The sequence below is a fragment of the Coregonus clupeaformis genome, chromosome 18 (genome assembly GCF_020615455.1).
Source record: "Coregonus clupeaformis isolate EN_2021a chromosome 18, ASM2061545v1, whole genome shotgun sequence".
NCBI classification, from domain to species: Eukaryota; Metazoa; Chordata; class Actinopteri; order Salmoniformes; family Salmonidae; genus Coregonus; species Coregonus clupeaformis.
In genome coordinates, this window is record NC_059209.1 from 57,816,061 (window position 1) to 57,836,584 (window position 20,524).

At 44.6% G+C, this 20,524-nt stretch overlaps 1 protein-coding gene and 1 long non-coding RNA gene across 2 annotated transcripts; one reads left to right on the plus strand and one right to left on the minus strand.

The window, feature by feature from the left end:
* The first annotated feature begins 249 nt into the window (after positions 1-249).
* On the plus strand, positions 250-1,965 carry LOC121583167. Its single transcript, XR_006003441.2, has 2 exons — positions 250-421; positions 668-1,965. It is a non-coding gene; the product is annotated as an uncharacterized LOC121583167 (long non-coding RNA).
* Positions 1,966-2,503: 538 nt separating this feature from the next.
* LOC121583168 (E3 ubiquitin-protein ligase RNF180-like) lies at positions 2,504-18,988 on the minus strand. The gene is made up of 4 exons (XM_041899370.2): positions 18,334-18,988; positions 8,165-8,396; positions 4,107-4,232; positions 2,504-3,477 (listed from the first exon to the last, which is right to left on the minus strand). The coding sequence occupies exons 1-4, from the start codon at positions 18,937-18,939 to the stop codon at positions 3,275-3,277; spliced, it is 1,167 nt and encodes a 388-aa protein (XP_041755304.2). The 5' UTR covers positions 18,940-18,988; the 3' UTR covers positions 2,504-3,274.
* Between the last annotated feature and the right edge of the window lie 1,536 nt (positions 18,989-20,524).

A 20,524-nucleotide genomic window follows, 5' to 3' on the forward strand; every position in this document is an offset into this window, starting at 1 on the left:
AGGTACTCTGCGTTCTGACTGCTTGCACCCAGCGGATCCCATGACCATGCATGACCTGCTGCAGATCCTGCCCCTAAAAGACCCAGTGCTGGTGGTGGAGGCCACGGGGCAGCAGCTCTACGAGAACCTGATTTAGATGGAAGGTACCGCACTGGAACACATTGAAAAGGCACCAAAACCACATTATGAGTGAACTGGTTTTATTGTAGTTACTTCTTTGTTCTCACATGAAAAGCAATCAGAACGGTTTTTGACACAAGGTGCATTTTTCAGATTTCCCCAGGTTTCAGGGATCCAGATTGGCTTTGATCCCAATGAAAAACCTGGCCACAGAGTCATCGCTAAGACAGTGAAGGCTCAAGGCAAGAGTCTAGATAGAGACAGAAAGTATGCAGTGGCCATGAAATAATTCTTAACAAAGGTAGGGTATAGTCTTCAGGTTCATATTAGCACACAGCCACAGCCACTGCAATAGCATTGTACACTTTCTCTACGTTATATAGAACAAGTAAAGTCATCCATTAGTTAGCGGCGGAGGATGCATTGTTATTAAGTGGACAGGTAAAACTGTCTCCTCACAGCAGTATAGTAAGCAGCCATGTTGGCTTCAGAGCAAAGGAAACATTGACAATATTCTCATTTTTATCCTCTCTTGTTTTGTCTTCAGGGCAAAGATGGCTACACCATGTTCAGTAGCTGTCCTCATAGGAACGACATAGAGAACGCTCAGATCCTGTCGACCATCCTCATCAACCACTTTGAGTCTGGGCATGAAGAGGTGCATGTCTGGCCACAGGATGGGCCTCATCAAGGTGTCCAGCAGCCCCTCTGTGTCTGGTGAACACAGCTGCCTCATTAATTAATTAATTCATTCATTCAGATAAGGAATCTCTTATTCAAGCAAGAGCTGGTTTTCATTGTTGTGCTGATCACATCTGTGAATGAGAGCTAACCTGGAGCGTGTATTAATGGTGTTTCTGCAGCCATTGAGAGATCCAAGAGTGAGAATCTGGAGGGAGGAGGTGGGAGTGGCTGTGGTGCCCGGAGTAGTGGGCAGGATATTCCATGTCCACCCTGAGGGCCAATCAGAAACAGAAGGCTAACAGTGGGCAGGGCTGTTCCTCAGCCAGGACTCCATAGTCACAGTGTAAGCCAGGGGACATTACATCAAGTCTTTCACATCTCAGGTGGACTGTCAATGAACGCTCAGACAGCAACATGAGATGACATAATCCATTATTTGTGTTACTGTTGAAGGAATCCAGGAGCAAGCAGTCCTTGAAGTTGTAAATACAATTTATTGATGACTCAAAATTACAATTTTTTTTTCTCTTTCGTAAATACAGTTGAATATCAAAAACGAATATATTACAGAAAATGTATTTATTTTTGAATGATCCATTTGTAGCATAGATGGTGGTGATGTATCATGATTTGAATGGAGGAGGAAGAGGGATAGTCTACATGTGTTCATGACAACATTACAGTAAAAAGGAAATTAATTGAAGAAACCCACCACTTTGTTTTTGTGTTTATAACAACCCCTGACTGTATGTTATCCTTTAAAATGAGATAGTCTCAGTCAATGTGCAAGGCCAATGTTCTTCATAGCAAATGACATCTTGACAACATCACAGTGTTGGGTAAATGAATCAGTGATTCCCTGTTTCTACAGTTGAAAGAACGCTGCTGTAACGGATGATAATGTGAAGTATTGTGTGGCCTATACGGTTTGGGGACTTTTTGGTCATGCTCCAGGGCTTGACATTCACTTTTTTTGCTACTTGTCCTTTGGACAAGTAGGACAGATTTTATACTTGTCCAAAAGCTCAAATCACTTGTCCAAAAATAAAAATAAATCTGTAACACCATATTAAGTGTTTCTAAATAAAATAATTGCATCAACATTTCTGTGGTCATATTTTGGCTAGGCTAGGTTAATTTGAAACAAGGTAAGACATGCTTAACAAAATGACATAAAACATCCAGGTTTAAAATAATCAAGTTTATGGTTAAATAGTTTCAAAATGCTGACCGCCTCTGCTCAGATTCAAGGTGGGTGATGTGCGGTGTGCAACATGCAATGTCCTTCACTCTCTGGTCTTGTGACCATTTGATCTGAAGGAACCGTGCCTCGAGTATGTCGACAGAATCAAGCCTTTAGACGTTAATGTTAATTATCCTTCATTATCTTTGTCAATCATGACTGGCCTTTAGACTATATTTATGTATCATTAAAGTTTGGCTTCATTTTCTGGCATTTGGACATGAGGCCCTAGCCAATATGCATATCGTCTACACTTTGACATGTAGGCTTTTTTATTTATGTACATGAAACATTTATTTGAATATTATTCCAATGTTGGCCTCTCTGATCCAAATCTTATCAGCGTAATTGTTTGATATTGTTATATATAAAAACATTTACTTGTCTATTCGGACAACTTCAATCTATATTCTTGTCAGACAATTTTTTGTTACTTGTCCCCGGACAAGAGGACAAGCGTTAATGTCGAGCCCTGGTTCCTCTTTATATTTAGGGACTCTGTGACTCTGAAACCCAGGAAAACCATGTGGTTCGGTATAATGACTTTATTACTGTCAGGAATTGTACAAATCAATTGTACAATACTCTTAACAGCACAATAGCTGATTTCAAGCAATGCCACTGTGAATACTTTGAATTGGAACGACTACAGACCCAAGGAGTGCTCTGATGCCGGAAATAAACAGAAGAAATTACATCATGACCATGAGAGCCATTTAGAGCAGAAGTGAATGAATTGAATCCACAATGCTGAGCAACCCATTTTCTAAATGGAGTAGAGGAAACGCAGAATTATATATATTTTTTAAATAAAATAATACTTGTATGTAACAGTTTTCTGTACATATCAGCGAAACAAACCGTTAGAAAGGCATGAGCAGATTTCTACTTCTGGCAAGAGTGAAGGCGGCTTACAAATAATTGCTATTGCCAATCATAAAAAAGACTTAGAATCAATCCAGGTACGTTTTTGTTGTTGCTTATTTCCATTCAACTTGAAGCATTGCCTTCATGATATTATAGGTAGACTGTGTACAGATCATGTGATTCCCCAATGCCCCATATATGGTACCCTGTTTCCTCAATTCAATAGGGATCAGCTGGAACACTGTTGGTTGTCTTCTACCAAGCACATCTCCAATTTGTCTGTAAATGACTCTGCCTCCTCTCCTCCTTTAACCTCCTCCCTTCCTCTCTCCATCCATCCACCCACCTATCCATCCGTCTTTAGAAGGCAGGGAAGAAGACGTAGCAGAGAAAGCAGAAGATGATGAAGCCGATGACCCAGTTGACAGAGTAGATATAGATAATGATCATGTCCATGTCGAAACGCCAGCCACGAGAATCGTCCTCAAAGTCCATGGTGTCCAGACGATACCCCCCATGGGGGAACTGACGCCTGGCTATCGGACTAGTTTGCCTTTGGAAACCTGGAGAAGGGTTGGAATGACAGGAAAAAATCAGGTTATTCCAACTTTTGGTCACACTTTATTTGGATAGTCCGGATGTTCATACTATCAACAAACTATCTGTTGATAAGCAACTGCTTGCTAAGGTTAGGATTAGGTTTAGGGTTGGAGTAAGGGTTAAGTTCAGGGTTAGGATAAGGGTTAAGGTTAGGGTTAGAGCTAGGATTAGTAGCTCAGTCCTGTGTAGCTCAGTTGGTAGAGCATTGCTGTGGGTTTGATTCCCACGGGGGACCAGTATGAAAACAATTATTAAAATGTATGCACTCACTACTCTAAGTCGCTCTGGATAAGAGCGTCTGCTAATTGACTAAAATGTAAAAATGTAGATAGTTAGTTGAAATGTTACTGATAGTCTGTAGAGAATCTACAGATGGACTATCCAAATAAATCTGCATGTACGTTAATCTTGGAATACAAAGTGTACAGTAAGTGATAAATAATAATGATGCAATCATAGCATAATGGTAATAAATAAATACATTACCATATGGTCATCTCTATTTCGATACCAAGTTTAATTTTTGACTGTAAAATAAAACATAACCATTATGTTTTCTCAATCATCTCTATAGAAAGTTAATAACACTCACTTCCAAAAATACGGAAAAGTTTCCTGCAGCTTGGGAGCGGCCATTTTGCACAGCTTGCCTTCTGGAAAGTCTGTTTCCGTGAGAGGTATTCTTTTGGGAAGAATGACCGTGCTGTGTGGTTCAACTCTGCAACACAGACACAGAACAATAAAAGGCCCTTCCTTGTTTACTATCTGATTGTTTTAGCATCAAACACTATCACAGTTTATCTTAAAACTATTTGGGTAGATTCTGGTTAGATGTTTGCACTTTTGTATTCTTGTGTGAAACACACAGGAATCAACATTTATTTGGAGACAAAATAAGTGTTTGATTTGAAGTAGATCAAGGTGCTCAGTCTCCCTCTGTCTCTCCTCTCAGAAAGCTACGGTTGTCCCCATTGTGACCTTGGCCTGGATAATCAGCAAAATAATCTCATCTACAAACCATGCTGTCCAATCATTGTCAAGCACCCTTAATGTCTATGAGGTTCTCACCAGTACATCCCCTCTGCTTTCTGTGGTGTTAGCCCTCAGCACACAAATCACCTGCATTCAATCACCTAACACGACGCATCTGTAATCAGTGTGCAAAAACGAATAGTTTATATTTGTAACCCATGTTAACGTAGGTAGGGCAAAGGAAGCAAGAAAGGCCCAGGCTACATAAGCTTAGCTGGGGCAGATTTGACCCATTTTGAAACCTGCCTTTATTCCGTCCATAGCCCTCCATCATATTAATGTGTAAATAGAAGGCTCAGTTGTATTTTCTCTCATTGGTCTGAATGACTCATCTGCTAGACCCAAGGTGTGTAATACTCCCTGGAGGACTCTCTGCGGGAGGGTAGTGAAGCAATTAATTCCCTGTCTTAGGTCAGTTAGGATCACCACTTTATTTTAAGAATGTGAAATGTCAGAATAATAGTAGAGAGAATGATTTATTTCAGCTTTTATTTCTTTCATCACATTCCCAATGGATCAGAAGTTTACATACACTCAATTAGTATTTGGTAGCATTGCCTTTAAATTGTTTAACTTGGGTCAAACGTTTCGGGTAGCCTTCCACAAGCTTCCCACAATAAATTGGGTGAATTTTGGCCCATTCCTCCTGACAGAGCTGGTGTAACTGAGTCAGGTTTGTAGGCCTCTTTGCTCACACACGCCTTTTCAGTTCTGCCCACACATTTTCTATAGGATTGAGGTCAGGGCTTTGTGACGGCCACTCCAATACCTTGACTTTGTTGTCCTTAAGCCATTTTGCCACAACTTTGGAAGTATGCTTGGGGTCATTGTCCATTTGGAAGACCCATTTGCGACCAAGCTTTAACTTCCTGACTGATGTCTTGAGATGTTGCTTCAATATATCCACATAATTTCCCTTCTTCATGATGCCATCTATTTTTTGAAGTGCACCAGTCCCTCCTGCAGCAAAGCACCCCCACAGCATGATGCTGCCACCACCGTGCTTCACGGTTGGGATGGTGTTCTTCGGCTTTGCAAGCATCTCCTTTTTCCTCCAAACATAACAATGGTCATTATGGCCATTCTCCAAAAAGTAAGATCTTTGTGCAGTTGCAAACCGTAGTCTAGCTTTTTTATGGCGGTTTTGAAGCAGTGGGGCTTCTTCCTTGCTGAGCGGCCTTTCAGGTTATGTCGATATAGGACTCATTTTAAAGTGGATATAGATACTTTTGTACCTGTTTCCTCCAGCATCTTCACAAGGTCCTTTGCTGATGTTCTGGGATTGATTTGCACTTTTCGCACCAAAGTACGTTCATCTCTAAGAGACAGAACGCGTCTCCTTCCTGAGCGGTATGACGGCTGTGTGTTTATACTTGCGTACTGTTGTTTGTACAGATGAACGTGGTACCTTCAGGCGTTTGGAAATTACTCCCAAGGATGAACCAGACTTGTGGAGGTCTACAACTTTTTTTCCCATGATGTCAAGCAAAGAGGCACTGAGTTTGAAGGTAGGCCTTGAAATACATCCACAGGTACACCTCCAATTGACTCAAATGATGTCAATTAGCCTATCAGAAGCTTCTAAAGCCATTATATCATTTTCTGGAATTTTCCAAGCTGTTTAAAGGCACAGTCAACTTAGTGTATGTAAAATTCTGACCCACTGGAATTGTGATACAGTGAATTATAAGTGAAATAATCTGTCTATAAACAATTGTTTGAAAAATTACTTGTGTCATGCACAAAGTAGATGTCCTAACCGACTTGTCAAAACTATAGTTTGTTAACAAGAAATTTGTGGAGTGGTTGAAAAACGAGTTGTAATGACTCCAACCTAAGTGTATGTAAACTTCCGACTTCAACTGTATATATATACAGTGAGGGAAAAAAGTATATGATCCCCTGCTGATTTTGTACGTTTGCCCACTGACAAAGAAATGATCAGTCTATAATTTGAATGGTAGGTTTATTTGAACAGTGAGAGACAGAATAACAACAAAAACATCCAGCAAAATGCATGTCAAAAATGTTTTAAGTTGATTAGCATTTTAATGAGGGAAACAAGTATTTGACCCCCTCTCAATCAGAAAGATTTCTGGCTCCCAGGTGTCTTTTATACAGGTAACGAGCTGAGATTAGGAGCACACTCTTAAAGGGAGTGCTCCTAATCTCAGTGTGTTACCTGTATAAAAGACACCTGTCCACAGAAGCAATCAATCAATCAGATTCCAAACTCTCCACCATGACCAAGACCAAATGTCAGGGACAATATTGTAGACCTACACAAGGCTGGAATGGGCTACAAGACCATCGCCAAGCAGCTTGGTGAGAAGGTGACAACAGTTGGTGCAATTATTTGCAAATGGAAGAAACACAAAAGAACTGTCAATCTCCCTCGGCCTGGGGCTCCATGCAAGTTCTCACCTCGTGGAGTTGCAATGATCATGAGAACGGTGAGGAATCAGCCCAGAACTACACGGGAGGATCTTGTCAATGATCTCAAGGCAGCTGGGACCATAGTCAACAGGAAGACAATTGGTAACACACTACGCCGTGAGGGACTGAAATCCTGCAGCACCCGCAAGGTCCCCCTGCTCAAGAAAGCACATATACAGGGCCGTCTGAAGTTTGCCAATGAACATCTGAATGATTCAGAGGAGAACTGGGTGAAAGTGTTGTGGTCAGATGAGACCAAAATCGAGCTCTTTGGCATCAACTCAACTCGCCGTGTTTAAAGGAGGAGGAATGCTGCCTATGACCCCAAGAACACCATCCCCACCGTCAAACATGGAGGTGGAAACATTATGCTTTGGGGGTGATTTTCTGCTAAGGGGACAGGACAACTTCACTGCATCAAAGGGGACGATGGACGGATGTACCGTCAAATCTTGGGTGAGAACCTCCTTCCCTCAGCCAGGGCATTGAAAATGGGTCGTGGATGGGTTTTCTAGCATGACAATGACCCAAAACACATGGCCAAGGCAACAAAGGAGTGGCTCAAGAAGAAGCACATTAAGGTCCTGGAGTGGCCTAGCCAGTCTCCAGACCTTAATCCCATAGAAAATCTGTGGAGGGAGCTGAAGGTTTGAGTTGCCAAACGACAGCCTCGAAACCTTAATGACTTGGAGAAGATCTGCAAAGAGGAGTGGAACAAAATCCCTCCTGAGATGTGTGCAAACCTGGTGGCCAACTACAAGAAACGTCTGACCTCTGTGATTGACAACAAGGCTTTTGCCACCAAGTACGAAGTCATGTTTTGCAGAGGGGTCAAATACTTATTTCCCTCATTAAAATGCAAATACATTTTTGTTGTTGTTATTCTGTCTCTCGCTGTTCAAATAAACCTACCATTAAAATTATAGACTGATCATGTCTTTGTCAGTGGGCAAACGTACAAAATCAGCAGGGGATCAAATACTTTTTTCCCTCACTGTATATATAACACCACCCAAAAGGGCACTTGACGAGTGCAAAGGAGCCGATTCTCTGGCACAGGTAGACCCCTATCTGTTCACGTGCCTGCTAGATGGTTCCACCATGGGTCTACTAACTGCAGTCTTTTATAGAGCAGTGGTCATGAGAGAGACAAGGAGAAAAGTGTTTGGATAATGTGCTCACCCTTCTGGAAGAAGCCGTGGGTGATGGCGGTCCTGCAGAGTGGGCAGGGGGTGTTGGTCGGGCTGTTCTTGGCCAGGGTACGGAGGCAGGGCTCACAGAAGATGTGGTTACAGGGGTGGCACATGTAAGGGCTGAAGTAAATGTCCAGACACACAGCACAGATGAAGCCCTCTCTGTCCCCAGCACTCACATCCTCTTCCTCACTGCTGCTCGATGGGTTCCCTGTTGAATTCTGGGACACAGAACATGAGGGTTGTATCATTGTACTGTTATTTCAAAAGAACAGGACAAAACAGATAATCAGATCAGTTGGGTTCCCTGTGGAAGTCTAGGACATAAAATGGTTGAATAACATAACACAACCCACTCAAGACCAAGGTTAAATTCAAGGTCAAGGTCAGGTTGACAAAAATATTCAAGTAGATGCTGATGAGTTGTACTCCTGAAGGCTGAGAGAAACACCCTGCCATGTTAATATAAACTTTGACCTCTACTCTTAGAAAAAAGGGTTCCAAAGGGGTTAGTTCTTCAGCTGTCCCCATAGGAGAATCCTTTTTGGTTCCAGGTAGAACCCTTTTGGGTTCCATGTAGAACTCTCAGTGGAAAGGTTTCTACATGGAACCCAAAAGATGCCAAGGAGGGTGAATACTTTCGCAAGCCACTGTAAGCAGCTGTCAAATAAAAAAAGGTGCTATATAGAACCTAAAAGGGTTCTTCAGTTGTCCCCATTGGAAAACCCTTTGAAGAACCCTTTTAGGTTCTATATAGCACCTTTTTTTATTTGACAGCTGCTTACAGTGGCTTGCGAAAGTATTCACCCTCCTTGGCATTTTTCCTATTTTGTTGCCTTACAACCTGGAATTAAACATGATTTTTTGGGGGGTTGTATCATTTGATCCTGCTAGAAGGTGAACCTCCGTCCCAGTCTCAAATCTCTGGAAGACCGAAACAGGTTTCCCTCAAGAATTTCCCTGTTTTAGCGCCATCCATCATTCCTTCAATTCTGACCAGTTTCCCAGTCCCTGCTGATTAAAAACACCCCCACAGCATGATGCTGCCACCACCATGCTTCAGTGTGGGGATGGTGTTCTCAGGGTGATGAGAGGTGTTGGGTTTGCGCCAGACATAGCGTTTTCCTTGATGGCCAAAAAGCTCAATTTTAGTCTCATCTGACCAGAGTACCTTCTTCCATATGTTTAGTGAGTCTCCCACATGCCTTTTGGCGAACACCAAATGTGTTTGCATATTTTTTTCTTTAAGCAATGGCTTTTTTCTGGCCACTCTTCCATAAAGCCCAGCTCTGTGGAATGGACGGCTTAAAGTGGTCCTATGGACAGATACTCCAATCTCCACTGTGGAGCATTGCAGCGCCTTCAGGGTTATCTTTGGTCTCTTTGTTGCCTCTGATTAATGCCCTCCTTGCCTGGTCCGTGAGTTTTGGTGGGCGGCCCTCTCTTGGCAGGTTTTTTTTTTCTCACCAATTTGGACTATTTTGTGTATGTCCATTACATGAAATCCAAATAACAATCCATTACAGGTTGTAATGCAACAAATAGGAAAACGCCAAGGGGATGAATACTTTTGCAAGGCACTGTACCAAACAAACTCTACATGATTTCCAGTGACTGTGTATTTGTCTATAACGTGTTCTATTCCCCTGATATTATATTTCATGAAGCTCTATTTGATGTGTGGACAGGTGTACTGGTGCAGACCTGATTAAGGCAGGTGAGTTGAGGGTTTGGTAGATATGAAATACAATGGTGAAATCAGGTAACCAGTGGAGTAAGACACTGTTTGTAATGATGCTAGGCCTATATAATCTTCCAATATATTCTTCTGACAAAATTAATGTCAGTTAGTCAAGAATTTAGCTGCTACTGCATATTGCAAGTTTATGCAGTAGCTTTCTGATGAATCAAAGCTTTTATAGGGAACTGCTTTGCTCCAGTATCTAAAACCGAAGACATTGTGATTCCAATAACAATGTTACATTATTAACTTGGAGATTGGTTTGTATTAGCAGACACTCAAAATCTGGGAAAAGTCTGACATCCCACTGAGCCATTTATACAGATGTAGGATCTTAATTTGAGCCAGTTTGCTACAGCAGGAAAATAATCCTGCAGGAACCGCAAATGTGAAATATGTATGATGTGTGGAATATAATGAATGGACATTATTTGTAGGGCTTGATAATTGTTTTGCTGGGGCAAATCAAGTCTGGACATTTTAAAGTGGAAATGACAATCTTTAGCCTTTTTCATTCTTAATAGTCTAAGGGGGGGGGTTCTAAGCTAACATGTGGAATGGTTTTAAGATGGTCATACCATGGATCATTTAGCTATAAAATTTTTAGGACCCCTTTATGTATAAAAAAATATGTATAATTTTTGGGGGATAATATATCGATTTTGGACTTTACTACTATAGCCCATAGAAACTCATTGAATAACACATTCATGAATGCAAAAACAAAACAATCCAAAAATAAATCATAAGGAATAAGGTTTTATAGAAGATATACAAAGCTCAGAATTATTTTTATATATATATATATATATATATATATATATATATATATATATATATATATATATATATATATATATATATATTGTGATGTCACGAGAGGCTACACAGCTTTCAGCGGGATTGCTCAAGTAGTGCAAGGAGACCAGGTTCAACCAAAACAAGGATTTTATTAAAGGTCTTGGGAAACTAACGAAAGTATAACACAATACTGTTCTCTGGTGGCTCTTAAGGGTTAACAGTTCAGGGATGTCTCTTCCACATCCAAAATCATAACTCTCCCTCGCTCAAATAACTTTTCCCCAGTCTTACTGTCTTCCACGTTGCAGCTAGTGGCCAACCCAGCAAAACGTCCTTCCAAATGTCCCACACGTATTTCCACAGGTGCATATATCCAAAGGTGAGTATTTCCCAAAGGTAAGTATCTCCAAATCCTTATATTCCTCATGGAAGTGGACGTGCAGCACTCTTGTCCTCCAGAGAGCCCAGCTTGGAGACCGTGTCTCTTCCTTCAACAAACCTTCAGCTCATCAGCTCCTGATTGGTTTCAGCTGCGTGGGAAGATTGGCCATAGAGGGGTGGAGTTCCCGACCATACCAGCAGATGGAGCCATAGCTGTCTGGGTTTGCAGCCACCTCAGGGGGATGTAACGTCCCTCCAGGACACAGCCTCTCGTGACATCACACATCCCCCTCCTCGGGACCGACGTCCTCGTCGGGTAAAGGCAGCGAAGAAGGCATCACGCCGGGAGAGGGCGTCCGCATTGCCGTGGTGCTTGCCAGACTGCTCTCTCTTCAACTCCTCCAACTCTAGGACCAGGGACTCAGCCTCCTGTTGTCTCTCCTTGAGTTTCTTACTGAACGATCAGCCTTGGTTTTAGCAGAGTTTAGCTTCTGTTGAGCAGCTTTCAGTTCCTTCTCTCTCTCTGCCTCCGCATTCTTCATCTTGTTCTCCAACACCTTGTACTTCTCCTCTGCCTTCTTCTGGACCTCCTTACTACTGCGCAGGGTCTCCTCACACTCCTCGATGGTCCTGCGCAGCCTCTCCAGCTCCTCCTGTTGCTTAGGGAAGGAGCTCTGTTGGAGTTTAACCTGGAGGATATCTAACTCTTCTGTCTTCATGTCTAACTGTTGCTTTAACAAACGATACCTCTCAGCGGTCCCCTTCAGACCAGACAGTTCTTTGTCCAGATTCTGTAGCTCCGTCTCTGTGTCGGTCTGGGCACCTGCCATCCCTATCAGAGCCCGGGGCGGGAGTGAGTAACTCGGAGGATTGCACCGGAGCCTTCCCAGGATGAGTCTTGCCTCTCCGTTTCCGAGGTACTCGGGTTATCCTCTCCTGAGACTCTCTCCAGAGTGGGTAAAAGGCTGGGCAGTCTCGTCCAATTAGGGACAGGGACGGGGAGGGAATCAACCACCCCGCCGTCGTGTGTATGGTTCCCCGTGTGCTGGTCATTGTAAGTTCAGTAACTGGGGTATTCTCTGGTGTCCCCATGGACACAGGAAACTGGGAGGACTTTCCCCGGGGTCAGACACGTTGGGCCCACCAAATCCTTACGCACCAGGGTGGCCCGGCTACCAGAATCCAGTAAGGCCTCCACATCATGGTGATTCACAGTTACCGGGCAGGTGGGGGTCGATCTGGGCCGCCATCTACGACTCCCAAGAGCGAGGCAAAACGGTGTGTGGGTGCTGAGCTGGAGGACTCCGCAGTGGGCATAGGTTCCTCGGCTGGTTTCCCACACTGCCAGGAGATATGTCCCATCTCCCCACACCGGTAACACTGCTCGAGTTTCCCCCTCCTGGTGTACTCTTCTTGGACCCGCCTGGTTTCTGGCTCCCCCTGGAGCCGGGATAAGTCCTGACGTGGCTGGGTTCGAGCCCTTGGGGTCCTTTGGACGGGTTCTTCCCATTTGTGGTGGGGCCGCACTCCTGGGGTCTTTTCGGGAAGCATTCAGCATCTCCGCTGTGGCCTGGTACTTTTCCACAGCTTCCACGGTCAGATCAGCCGTGGTCAAGGCCTGTTGACTGATGAACCGTTTTGCCTCATAAGGCAGGGCGCGTAGGTAACGATCCACCACAACGGCCTCCACCACCGCCGCTGCTGTATTCCTCTGCGGATCCAGCCATTTCCTTGCGTTCGGACAAGTTCATGCATCTGCGCCCGAGGAGGTTGGTCTGGTTGGAAGGTCCAGCTGTGAAAGCGCTGGGCCATACCAAACTTTGTGAGTCCATATCTGCTGAGGATCTCAGACTTCAGGGCATCATAGTCAGTAACCTGGTCAGGGCCCAGGTCCCGGACAGCATTCAGCGATTCCCCGGTTAGGAAGGGGGCTAACAGACCAACCCACTGTTGCTTGGGCCAGGCTTCCCTAGTGGCCGTGGCCTCAAATGCATGCAGGTATGCCTCAATGTCATCGGTAGCTCCCATCTTAGATATAAAGTCACTTGCCTTTATTGGGCGGGTATTTTGGACAACCCTCTGTCTCTGCAACTGCAATTCCTCTGCCTTCAGAAGGTTGGCTTTCTTTTGCTCCTCCAAGAGAGCCACGTTTACTTGCATCTGGGCTTGCTGGCCAGCAACAAGGGCTTTCAATATGTCCTCCATTTCAGTCGGCGGGGAGCCTACGCCAACTTGGAAAACTGGGTGATCAAACCTTCGGTATCCTCCTCTGACATGCACTATTAACGCTTGAGCGTGCCTGTATTCTCCACCATCTGTGATGTCACGAGAGGCTACACAGCTTTCAGCGGGATTGCTCAAGTAGTGCAAGGAGACCAGGTTCAACCAAAACAAGGATTTTATTAAAGGTCTTGGGAAACTAACGAAAGTATAACACAATACTGTTCTCTGGTGGCTCTTAAGGGTTAACAGTTCAGGGATGTCTCTTCCACATCCAAAATCATAACTCTCCCTCGCTCAAATAACTTTTCCCCAGTCTTACTGTCTTCCACGTTGCAGCTAGTGGCCAACCCAGCAAAACGTCCTTCCAAATGTCCCACACGTATTTCCACAGGTGCATATATCCAAAGGTGAGTATTTCCCAAAGGTAAGTATCTCCAAATCCTTATATTCCTCATGGAAGTGGACGTGCAGCACTCTTGTCCTCCAGAGAGCCCAGCTTGGAGACCGTGTCTCTTCCCTTCAACAAACCTTCAGCTCATCAGCTCCTGATTGGTTTCAGCTGCGTGGGAAGATTGGCCATAGAGGGGGTGGAGTTCCCGACCATACCAGCAGATGGAGCCATAGCTGTCTGGGTTTGCAGCCACCTCAGGGGGATGTAACGTCCCTCCAGGACACAGCCTCTCGTGACATCACAATATATATACAAAAAAGGGGTTAAATATGTGAGAAAAAAAAAATATATATACAGTATATTTCTTTTTTTACACATATTTAACCCCTTTTTTGGGTAGGCACAAAACTACGTCCATACTTCCATAAATGTTTTAAACCGGTACGCACCGGTTACCTTCAGACAAGTCCTGTGACACTTGTGAGGGTCGTAGAGAACACCACGGAGAACACCATTGTGTTCGTGAGAACCTCCCCTTTCCACTGTGGGGTCACATTAGATTGTAGCCCAAATGGATCGGACGCTACAAACAGAAGTTGGCACATCATCGTTACCAACTTCAGGCGAGTCCCGTGACACTTGTGGGGGTCGTAAAGCAAAATGGAGAACACTATCATATTTGTGAGAGTCATAATAGTTTTGTAGGCCAAACCGTTCGAACACTACAGACGTTTTTGTGAGAAGACGTCTCATGGTCTGACAAACACCGCTGTAGCTCGGCCACCTTCCACCAGAGATGCGGAAGGCCGCAATAGGCGGATGCGGTGGATTGAGACGCAGCCCATGCAAAAAAACTAATCTCTAGCTTAAAAACGACGGATGTTGATGGGGATTTTTGTATTATGTTACTTAGATTGATGTACCAGTGCGTCAATATACTAGGGGTTTTTAAACCTTGAATTAACTACAAGTTTGTAACAAAAGAGTGATCACATTAAGATCCTACATCTGTAAGGCTGGCACACAACTGAAGTTTGAACTGGGGCAGCAGACATACAACTATTTTGCTCGGGGGTATGTCTACAGTGGTGCGCCTGAGATGTGAGATATTTGGCAGATGAAGCACATCAGAAAATAGGAAGCAGACAGCCCAGTTCTTCAGACACTCTAGGGGAACACACAACACTGATAAAACCCATTAATGCACACCTCAAGCACACTGTATTTGTTTTTAAATGTATCTATTCACCTTATTGTTACCAGGAAGTACTCTTTCTTTTTGTGTGAGAGAGAGAAAGACAGAGAGAGAGAGAGGAGAGAGAGAGAGAGAGAGAGAGCGAGAGAGAGAGAGAGAGAGAGAGAGAGAGAGAAGAGAGAGAGCGAGAGAGAGAAGAGAGAGAGAGAGAGAGAGAGAGAGAGAGAGAGAGAGAGAGAGAGAGAGAGAGAGAGAGAGAGAGAGAGAGAGAGAGAGAGAGAGAGAGAGAGAGAGAGAGAGAGAGAGAGAGAGAGAGAGAGAGAGAGAGAGAGAGAGAGAGAGAGAGAGAGAGAGAGAGAGAGAGAGAGAGAGAGAGAGAGAGAGAGACTACAGCTGTAAGGAAGGCTACTTGATGTGGCTCCACAGTCGACTCACTGAACCCTATCAGGGACTCTGGCTGAAACTTGCCCGACACAGATCTAGGATCCGCGTACCCTCTTCCAATCCTAACCTACATCATTAGTGGGGAAAGGCTAGAGTCTGGATCAGCATCTGGGGGCATCTTCATCCTACTCCCTCTCAGGGCTCCCATCCCTACCGCTTCTTTACTCATGGGGTTTGGTATGTTTGTAGCCTACAGGAGCCTGGAGGTCCTCCCATCGTAATTACCATTATCACACCCAGGGGGAACTCTGGTGATTTCACTGCTACCGTGCAGCCGCCTCTCAAAAGTGTGTCATTGTCACAGAACACAACACCTACCACTGAACAGTCCTCTAATCACACACACACACACACACACACACACACACACACACACACACAGCGTTGGAAGCAGCTGTCCCCAAGCTGAGCAGAAAAACACAGTCCAGCCAGCACTCCCGAAGACACAGCCAGAACAACACCAAATAGTAGCCACGGATACAGCGTGTTCTTAAACCCTGACCCTGTGGACTCACGGTGTATAGTAGCCACGGATACAGTGTGTTCTTAATTCAGTGTTCTTAAACCCTGACCCTGTGGACTCACGGTGTATAGTAGCCACGGATACAGTGTGTTGTTAATTCAGTGTTCTTAAACCCTGACCCTGTGGTCCCACGGTGTATTCAGGCTTTCGTTTCATCCCAATACTAACACACCTAATGATGAGTTGAAGCAGGTGTGTTAGCTGTGGGTCCCCACTAGATATTAAAGAACACTGCTCTAACACAGCCCAGACTCCTCTGTCCCTGGGCTGCACAGGAACAGAACACTTCCTGTAGTGCAGAGACTGAAAAAGCAGGAACAAACCATGCCTGAAATGTGCTTACATTACATGAATCTCAAAATATGAATCTGAAACGGGACCAAAGGCACATGGTACCATGATGTACACAGAGAGAATCTGGCTACAGGACAATACACACAGTCTGAGAGTACTGATCTGTATCGAGTACTGATCTGTATCAGAGTGTGGGTCAGTCCTTCTCTGTTTTTAGCAAACTTGTCAGTGTCTTACAAAACAAGGCAAGGCAACACTGTATACAGAAGCAGGAACAGCCTGGTACTCAAAACTAGTACCTGTATTGCCACACTCAGTGGTGTAAAGTACTTAAGTAAAAATACTTGAAAGTACTACTTAAGTAGTTTTTTTGGGTATCTGTACTTTACTTTACTATTTATATTTTTGACAACTTTTACTATTACTTCACTACATTCCTAAAGAAAATAATGTAATTTTTACTCCATACATTTTCCCTGACACCCAAAAGTAACCGTTACATTTTGAATGCTTAGTAGGACAGGAAAATTGTCTAATTCATACACTTATTAAGAGAACATCCCTGGTCATCCCTACTGCCTCTGATATGGCGGTCTCACTAAACACATGCTTCGATAGTAAATGATGTCTGAGTGTTGGAGCATGCCCCTGGCTATCCGTAAATAAATAAATAAATAACAAGTAAATGATGCCATCTGGTTTGCTTTATATAAGGAATTTGAAATTATTTATACTTTTACGTTTACTTTTGATATTTACGTATATTTTAGCAATTACATTTACTTTTGAAACTTAAGTATATTTAAAACCAAATACTTTTAGACTTTTACTCAAGTAGTATTTTACTGGGTGACTCACTTTTACTTGTCATTTTCTATTAAGGTATCTTTACTTTTACTCAAGTATGAAACTTGGGTACTTTTTCCACCACTGGCCACACTATATTCTGTTCACAGTTATTTATTTTATTTTGCCAACCACTTCATTTACACACACAGCATTTAAATTGGCATCTTCCAAGTAGTCATCTAGCCAACTACTTAACTCCATCCATTGCCACAGCAAGTTATTCATAACAATTCACAAAACCAATCTGATAATCATATGGCCACAATGATATCGGCTAGGAGCACATTGTATGTTGTGTAATGTGTATGGCAGCTTCTACATACGAGATGCTAATTGCCATCATGTCCACAGAGAATGATGGCAGAAACTAAACAACAGCCAGTCACAATCATTCCAGTCCAGCAATGTGCCTGTGGATCTGCATCGACCAATCAGACTGGAATCTGTTCTTTTGTTTGGGTGGTTTTGAAGGGCTCTCTGCCCAAGCCTCATCATGCAGCCCATTCAGATATAACCCCACCTTAACTGCACAGACAATGGCTATTGAGACAAGCTGGTGGGGCTTGTCGATAGTCAGCGGGACACCCACACTCACAGACACACACACACACACACACACACACACTGACATTGATGGGCCTGTAAAGTCAGTCATCAGCCCACCAAGTCACTGAATATACAACAAAGCTCTGTCCTTGACATATCTGGTTTGGCACAGTGACACGTTAGCTAAAGCAACACACTGTAACCTAGTCTATTGAGAGACATTGTCTGTCTGGTACAGAACTGATCCATTTTACATATGGTATAGTATACACATGCTACAGTGTGCAGAAACACACACACATACAAGTTGTAACGAACACAGCAGAGAGCACACAGTGCACTGCTTGGTATTTGTGTGAATGATACACTGTTGTGGTAGAGTTAAAGGCTTTCAAAAAATACTAATGATAATGGGCTCTTAGTTGGATCAATAAAGGAAACTCAAGCTTGTGTGAGAGGTTTTAATGGCCTTTGTATTAAAAATGCATCAGAAGATTCCGTTCTATACAGCTGATCATGCTTTTCAGGAAGCGAGGCCAACAGAGTGATGGCTTCCAGACTGTAATCAGACAAAGGACTCGGATACCTACAGTATCTGACATTAAAGGGGAAGTTCAGGGTATTTTACAATGTTGTGTTAGATGGTTCCTCAGCCTGAAAGTAGTCTACGGATCAAAATAAACTGTAATCCATTGTTTGGTATTCTTTAAGCAGCCGGTAATAACTTTAGCTAACTTTAGCCACCACTAGATAAGGGCATACGGTCTCACCTGTGTATTGTCCTGCTGGCTCTGTCTCCATCGCTCTCTCCTCCTCTGCCTCCTCCTCTGCCTCCTCACCCTGTTCCTCTCTCTTTTACTCATCCTCCTATCCATCGCTGAAGGAGCAGGGGACGAGGGAAGAGCAGGAGTTAGGGTCTGAGTCACCACCCCCAGCAAACCACTACCCTCTGGCTCTTCTTCCTCCTCCTCCTCCTCATCATCATCATCATCCTCTTCCTCTTCCTCCTCCTCTTCCTCCTCCTCCTCCTCTTCCTCCTCTTCCTCTTCCTCTCCCAGATCTAAGCTGCTGTTGGAGAGGAGGCGTGTCCGAGTCCTTCCTCTCGGAGATGATCGGCCAATCCTCATCCCTGATCCTGGCTCACCCCGGAATGCACCTGGCTGTCTAACGGCGTGCATGCCACATCGCGTTTCCGTAATGCCAGTACCTGCCGGCGTCGGTCTCCTTGACGACAGAGTGGAAGTTCTGATTCGGATAGACGGGAGGAGTAAGGCAGGAGAGATGGAGGTTGTGCCAGATCGTTGGTAGCTGGCATGGGGGTGTCCAGGTGAGGGTAGTCCGCTCTGCAGTCTCCCCTGACCCTCTGGAGCCTCCATGGTGGTAGTTTGGAGAGGGTTGGCATTACTGTTTGAAAAGCTTTGTGTCCTATCCCTCTCGCCTCTCTCTGTCCCTCGTTCTCACTCTCTCCCTGTCTGGGTTTCTATCCTGAGTCACTCTCTTTGTCTCTCTCGTGGTCTCTGGTCTCCCTGTCTGTGTTTCTGTCCTGGTCACTCTCTTGGTCTCTGGTCTCCCTGTCTGTGTTTCTATCCTGGTCACTCTCTTTGTCTCTCTCTTGGTCTCTGGTCCCTCTCTCTCTCTCTCTCTCTCTCTCTCTCTCTCTCTCTCTCTCTCTCTCTCTCTCTCTCTCTCTCTCTCTCTCTCTCTCTCTCTCTCTCTCTTTTCTCTCTCTCTCTCTCTCTGTTCTCTCTCTCTCTGCTCTCTCTATTTCTGTCCTCCTCTCTCTCTCTCTCACCCTGCACTCTCTCTATCTCTCTCTCTCTCTCTCTCTCTCTCTCTCTCTCTCTATTTCTCTCCCTGCACTCTCTATCACTCTCTCTCTATCTCTCTAACCTGTCTCTCTCTTTCTCTGTTCTCTCTCTCTCTCTTCTCTCTCTCGTCCCTCTCTCTCTCTCTCTCTCTCTCTTTCTCTCTCTCTCTCTCTCTCTCTCTCTCTCTCTCTCTCTCTCTCTCTCTGTTTCTCTCACCTAACTCTCTCTATTTCTGTCCTTCTCTCTCTGTTTCTCTCACCTGCACTCTCTCTATCTCTGTCCCTCTCTCTCTCTCTCTCTCTATTTCTCTCACATGCACTCTCTCTGTCTCTGTCCTTCTCTTTCTCTGTTTCTCTCTCCTGCACACCCTCGTTCTCTGTTCCTCTCCCAATCTCGGTCTCTATTCCTCTCTCCTGCACTCTCTCTGTACCTCTCTCTCTCTCTCTCTCTTTCTCTGTCCCTTTCTCTGTAGTCCTTTCTATGTGCTTTTCTCCCAGGCTGCGCCAGCCTTGATGGCTGCTCCACCCCAGCTGAGCGAGCCTCTCTCTCTGGTCCACCTGTATCTATGTATCTTAAATGAGGCCTGACCTCCAGACACAAGGCTTCGCCCATATGGCCCAGCTCACTATCACTGTCTTCACCACTACCACCACCACCACCACCACTGCCATACACACTAGTGGCTCCCACATGTGAGCACATGATCCAGCTCTCTTGGCCCTCACCAGAACACCTGGTATGTCCCCACCTAGCCTATCCTCTCTTCTAATCCAATTACTCCAGATGGTCACCTCTCTCTCTCTCTCTGGTCCTCTCTCCCTCTCTCTCTCCAGTTGATCTCAGTCCCTGTCCCTCTCCCTGGATGCTTCCCTGGTGGTTCTAGATACCCGGGGCTATAGCTCTCTTAAGGTTGAGGGGAGCGTTCGAGTGCACCGTCAATCTCCTAGACGTTTACAGAGGTGAGCGTAGCAGAGCGGCCCCCTGCACTACCCTGATGGCCCCCTGGGACATTCTGCACTGTTGACAAAGCTAAAGCCCCCCTGGTGAGCCCTTCCACAAAAGGGGTGCGATTAGCCTCCCAATCGTCCCTCGGGGCCTATAGAAAAACATGCAGCCACACAGCACAACAATGCAGCCATTGAAGCCAAAAACA